The following is a 6,315-nucleotide window of genomic DNA, read 5'->3' on the forward strand; positions in this document are numbered from 1 at the left end:
GAGTAGGCAATTAACTTGGTGTTCAAACCCCAAACTCCATCTCTTTTGTGGTGCGCAGCTCCTGAAATCTCAGGTATGGTAGTCAGCTGGGCTGCTTGAAGGCTGTCTCACACATGGATAGTTGAAGACTCAGCCAGAGATTTGGGCAGAGGTTAGATGCAGAATTTTGAACCCCCCCTTAGCCCTCTATTTTCCAGGATTCTTTCCCTCAATTTTAAGATGCTATGGTTGCCCTAATCCCTGTCCTTTGGTTCTTTGAACCAGTAACACTACAGTTTAGTTCTGTTTTGGACACTCCACATGGTGCTACCTGGGTCCTGCCATCCATTATGAGATTAAAAATGAATAAATAAAACATCTAGAACTAAACTGAAATACAGAACATTCCTCTTGACTGGTCATCAAATAAGGGGCTAACCACAAGCTCTAGGGGAATTTTCATTGGAAAGATGGGTGAGACAGAGATTGAAATTGTCATTTGATCTCCTGATCCCCAGCCACCCACCCACCTCCTCATCCCCCCCCCCCAAAAAAAAAGACCTTCATTACAGGAGAGGCCTTTGGAGAATCTAGGACAGAAGATACTCACTCGCAATTACAAAGGAAGTAGCATTACCTAATGCAAGTCTCATGTGCTTAGCCTCCTTCCAGAGTTCCAAGCTCTACTCTGCCAGGCAGTGTAATTTGTCACAAAGGGGACACATTCTAGAATGTCAGAGCCACTGCAAGGGGACTGGACAGCTCTTGGAAGGTGTTTATTGGGGAGGCTTGAAGGGTCCAGCAGGGCTCAGCTCTATTTTATTTGTTTTCTGTATTGGGTTCTTACATGAGATTTTGTTTAAAGGAAGGACTCTGTGGCTTAAAGGGTCTGAAAACGATTGATCTAGTGAGCCACCCCCCCTCCCTCACCCCCTGTTGTTTTAAGGGTAAGGAAACTGAGATGTGGTAAAGAGAAAAGACCTTGCCTATTATATTTTTACCCAGTTTGCCAGTGCTGGAGCTCCAGTCTTCTGATTGCTAACACAGTAATATTTCAGCTACACCAGTGTTGTATTATCATTTTTTTGTTGTTAAATATTTAATCTCTGTCATTCTCGCAAACAGCCTATTCAAATATAATGTGAAAACCCTGCGGCTGTTGGATGGGCCATTTGAGGTGATTGGCATTACACACAGCTTTGTGGGTCCAGTAAAGCTCTGTTACGGGAACTTGATGAGAAATTGTAATCAGTCGTAAGTGAAGTCTGGTTGCCAGATGCCAGAGAAACAAAGAGCCAACTGGTGATTGCAATGGCTAAGTTATTTTAGCCAAATGACTAAGGAATAAAATTTAGCAGAATGTGTTTATTGCCAGTGACCTGGGTCTTCCCAAAATATCCAGTTAGCAACCAACAACTTCCTCTTCTTGATCACCGGCTCTTACCCTTTGCGAAGAGGAAGGCACGCAAATCCTGCAGTGTATTTTTCTAGGTTTCCTGCCAATAGAAGGCATGATTACGGGAAAATGTTTTTCCTTTGTTTTTCCCTTCTGACATACACTCTTCAGGTGTTACCCTGTTACACAGGACTGGACAGAAATTCAAAATAAGCGTTTTACATTTTTCCAAAATCTGTGTTAAGTTGTTCCACATCATCTTTTTTTTTTTTTTTTTTTTTAATTGGGGAACGGGAACAGGACTTTATTGGGGAACAGTGTGTACTTCCAGGCCTTTTTCCAAGTCAAGTTGTTGTCTTTTCAATCACGTTCAGCTTCAAGTTGTTGTCCTTTCAGTCTTAGTTGTGGAGGGCGCAGCTCAACTCCAGGTCCAGTTGCCATTTTTTTCTAGTTGCAGGGGGCACAGCCCACCATCCTTTGCGGGAGTCGAACCGGCAACCTTGTGGTTGAGAGGACGCACTCAGCAGCAGCTCAGCTCAAGGTGCTGTGTTCAATTTTAGTTGCAGGGGGCGCAGCCCACCATCCCTTGCAGGACTCAAGGAGTTGAACCGGCAACCTTGTGTTTGGAGCCCATTGGCCCATGTGGGAATCGAACTGGTAGCCTTCGGAGTTAGGAACATGGAGCTCTAACTGCTTGAGCCACCGGGCCGGCCCCACATCATCTTTATAATATACTAAAACCCCATGTGCTCGCTTCGGCAGCACATATACTAAAAATAAAACCCCTGCCTTTTAGCAAAATTCATATTTCTAAACTAAATATTGCTAATTAAGAAATTCTGAAAAATGACCACCAGGAGGAAAATTGAGAGATTGTACAGGAGAGCAGTTAGGTCGAGTTGCATGGCTGAGGTTACTGGAAGATGTAAAGGAGATAATACGTATAGAAATACCTGCTGCTACTCAGTGAGTACTGATTTACAGCTCGACAGTAGGTCCCCTTTTTCTTCTCTGCACATGGGGGTTCCCCTAAGCCTCTTCTTGACTTGTGAGGATTTAAATAAGATACATATAAAGTGTTTAAAACAATGCCCAGTAGCTGGAGATAGCACCCTCAGAAATATTTCTCTTTATATTAAATTACCCTGTTTAGTGACATCAGAGGCAAGGAATGAGAAAAGGGTGTACGACTATTATTAATACAACTATTATTTTTCCATATAGCCTTACAGTAGTTATAAGCGTTTTTATGGACTTTATTTTTTAGAGAAGTTTTAGGTTCACAGTGGTCAGCTCATAAATAGTCTTCATAATTGTGACTTAAAACAAAAAATAGGCCAGAGCTATTTAAAAGATTTGTATTCTTCAGATAAAGATCTCTTAGCGAGATGTGGCTTACTAGAGGAAAACTACTTTGAGCTGTATGTCAATTCACGTCCTGACTTGTCACCTTTCTCTGCCTCAGCGTTCTCATCTCTAAAGCGAGGATGACTAAGGACTGAACGTGGAACTGTCTGACTAGTCCTTGGAACGGTCTGTAAACTTGCAAGTGCAGCGAAATGGAGGCTGTCATGACTACTGTAGAGAGGTGTGGCCCCTCGTCTTCTACTTAGATCTCTTGCATCTGGGGACCATTCGCTAGTTCCCACCTGTGTGGGACTTCACCAATGGGAGCAGGGGAAATTTTATCTAAGAAAACCCATCAGAAGACCTGGGTTCATTTGGGAGTCTACCGTGTAGGAATTCCAGCGGATTGTTTACAATGACAGTAAAGGATAATGTCATGCAGGGACAAAGGCGGGGTCTCTGGTCCCGCTCCCCGCACAAGAACGCAGGACATGGTGAGGCCAAAAAGGAACACCCACGGAGCCATAGATAGGGGAGTCATACCACTATATTCTCACTGGCGGCTGGTCGAGACACAGGAGGCAGGAGCCATAAGATCCGCAACCTGCCCTCCGCCGTGCTAATTGCAATCCACTCTTGCAGGCTCAGCCACCATCTTCTTGCTAGCCCCCATTTGCTGCTAGCGTAGCCACGGCAGTTATATTAGTGGCCAATGGCTCACTGGTTACAGCTGATGGCCAACTAGCCACAGCGGATGGCCATCTATTGCCCGAGCCAGCACCTTTCCATGTGAGGTCGAGAGCCTGGAAACTGCTCTCTGGGACTCTGTCCCCACAGGACCCCTATCTCGACGGAATAACTATGCAAGGATCCCTGGTCTATTTTGTCTAGACCATATTATTTGTTAACTAGACAGTGTGCTTGTCAGCAGCTAATTCGGTCATGTCTTATTATTTCAAATTTTGTCTTTAAAATCACTTCCCATAATGCCGTGTTTAACCCTGGATACATTGTGGGTGGTAAGTTAAATACTTACTGATTAAATAAAAGAAATTGGAACCATTTGGTCTTCTCATTGCTTTGTGCAATGGATATTTTTAGAGGTGGGCATGAGGAGCTATTTTTAGTATGAAAGTAATACAGACGTTCTCCAGCTCTACCAAAGAGAAGTAGCCTGATTTAATCATCATTGATTTGCTTCCTAACTGGTTTTCAGATTTCTTTTTAAAGTAAAGCATAAGCTATAGTATTGTGAATGCATAAATAGGTATTTTATGGTAAATATAATTTAGATGAATTTTTAAGGTTGTGTCTTCATATTCTTTTACATTCTGTTACAATATGACAGTGTCATCAGAAATACGAACACATGTATATCAGTCACCGTTCTTCATGATGAAGGACCGGGAGTACGCTTCAGGGAAGCCTGGCCATGGGTTCTCGTAGTGCCTTGTGCACAGCTGGTGCTCAGTAACTACTGGATGATGCGTGCAGACGTGCTGTCCTGCCTTCTGCGGGGGCGGGGGGGGGGGGAGGAGGGGGGCGGGGTGTGTTCTTAAGACCAGAACTTGAACACTGTATGGAGAGAACCCATTAGATTAAGAGTCAGAACACATTAGTTTTAATTCCAACTCTGCTTTTTATTTAACTTTGTAACTTTGGATAAGCCATCATACTTTTCCAGTTCCTCAAATATGAAATGAAAGAATTGAACAAGAATAATCAGGTGACCTTTAAGTGTTTTCCCTCCTGTAAATGCCACACAGAATCTTAACACTGACCTTTCCTTAACCTCTCCACATTCATAAGCCCTCTCCCTTCCCTCTGTACAGCACCCTGATTAATTCCCACATCACACTGTCGCTCTTTCGTCCGTCCGCCTACTCCACCAGCTGACTCATCGTCTTCCAAGTTGATTGTGTTTATCCACAAACTGTTTATGCTGGTTTTACTTGTCGAATGTATGTAATTGAATGTTACACTAACCGATGAAATCTGAGTATAAAAGTAGTTTGGTTTTTTGTTTTTTGAGAACTAGTTTAATAAAGATGAGTTTCTAAAAAAACACTAATGAATTAGATAGAAATGAGACCCTGAAAAAGGTGAGGGGACGTGTCAATATCTAGGAGGATTCTGGACGCAGATCACTTTGCAAGAGTCATAAGTTCTCTCATTTCTTTGAAGAAATTGAAACGGAATATTTCAGCTTCAGCTTAGACTGTGCAGCAATGACTGAATCCGGGCAGAGGACCCGTACTCCTTGCTTCAAGACATAGCTCACGAATGTACTTTAAATGCTTTGTGTGAAAGGAAAAGATTACCGCCGTCGATGCTTCTCCACGTGAGAAAACCAGCTTCTCTGGTCAGTAGACTGAAGCCCCCTCAGATAAGGGGGCGTTTCATGTTCTGTGAGCTCCGTGCCGGTGGAGGCCTTTGTGAAGGTGACCCAGCAGGAGGTAACCCTGCTTTAGGTCACGAGGGTACTTCTCGCTCGTAGGGCTTCTCGTCACATAGCATCTACGCAAAACTCGCTTCTGTGTCTCATCTTATAACCAGTCTCTATTCTGTTTTCCTCACAGAACATCCAGAAGATTCTTGGCCTTGCCCCTTCGCGAGCTGCCACCAAGCAGGCCGGTGGATTTCTTGGCCCTCCGCCTCCTTCTGGGAAGTTCTCTTGAAATCAAGATGAACCCTCGAATTCCTGTCTTTTTTTTTTTTTAGATCTTCAAATCAGACTGACAACTATTTTGTAGCAAGAGCCACCGGCAGCCTTAGCATGTGGGCCACTTTCTAGTTTTCAGTTATTACTAGACTTTTTCGATAGGATTCCAATGAGAATGGCACCCAACAAACAAACATGACAGTGCTTTCAGTCACAGGTGAATTTTTAAAATAAGTGTGTTGATTAAATAAGTTCAAGTGATGTTTATGTAATGAGAAACTATGTCTTTCTTGTGTTGCTGGCATGCACGTTTTCTGTATCACCAGCTCTCAAGATGGCTATGTGCCATGGAATTGGCTGTCCATGAGCACTTAGCAGTCTGATAGAAAATTTTAGTTTTCCTTCAGTTAGTTAGTGACTTTTAATCGGAACTATTTGTTCTGTGTGTGTTTTTTTAAGCCAAATATACAACCCACGATCAATAAAGAGGCCAAACTTTTAGCTATTTCATCCATAAGGAGAGATCTGTTTTGTTTTGCCATGTTTCTAGATACGTTTTTAGTGATCCGAACATAAAGAGCTAAAATAAAAGTGCTTAATGTCATATTTTATCACGTTTGCCTCATATGCTCAAGATACGGAGTTGTCTCTGATAGGAATTGGAAAACATAAGAGGAAAGGAAAGAAGTAACTCACGGGGGTATAAAAATGAGTGTCCTCAGCTGTTCCTTTCTTACCCTGTACAGTCGATTGGATTTTTGCCAAGGAGCTCTTAGCAGGATGTATTACAGAAGAAATAAAGCTATCGCGTCACCAGAATGGAAATCCAAGGAGATATTAAAGGCTACTGCCACTTCACAATTAGTTGTTTTTTTTTTTTTTTTTAATGACTTGCCCTGAAAAATTTTCAAGACTAGTCATTTGGACCACA

General features: G+C 42.7%; 1 protein-coding gene across 2 annotated transcripts in view; it reads left to right on the forward strand.

Moving 5' to 3' along the window:
* The window catches only part of TMCO1 (transmembrane and coiled-coil domains 1), a 22,432-nt gene extending 16,444 nt beyond the window's left edge, over positions 1-5,988 (forward strand). For both annotated transcript variants that reach the window (XM_081025655.1, XM_081025656.1), the window contains one exon: positions 5,302-5,988. In XM_081025655.1, coding sequence (XP_080881781.1) covers positions 5,302-5,400 — 99 coding nt within the window. In that variant the 3' untranslated portion in view covers positions 5,401-5,988. The remainder of the gene's footprint in view (positions 1-5,301) is intronic.
* The last annotated feature ends 327 nt before the right edge of the window (positions 5,989-6,315 follow it).

The sequence above is a fragment of the Rhinolophus hipposideros genome, assembly GCF_964194185.1.
Source record: "Rhinolophus hipposideros genome assembly, chromosome: 19".
In the NCBI taxonomy this organism is placed as follows: domain Eukaryota; kingdom Metazoa; phylum Chordata; class Mammalia; order Chiroptera; family Rhinolophidae; genus Rhinolophus; species Rhinolophus hipposideros.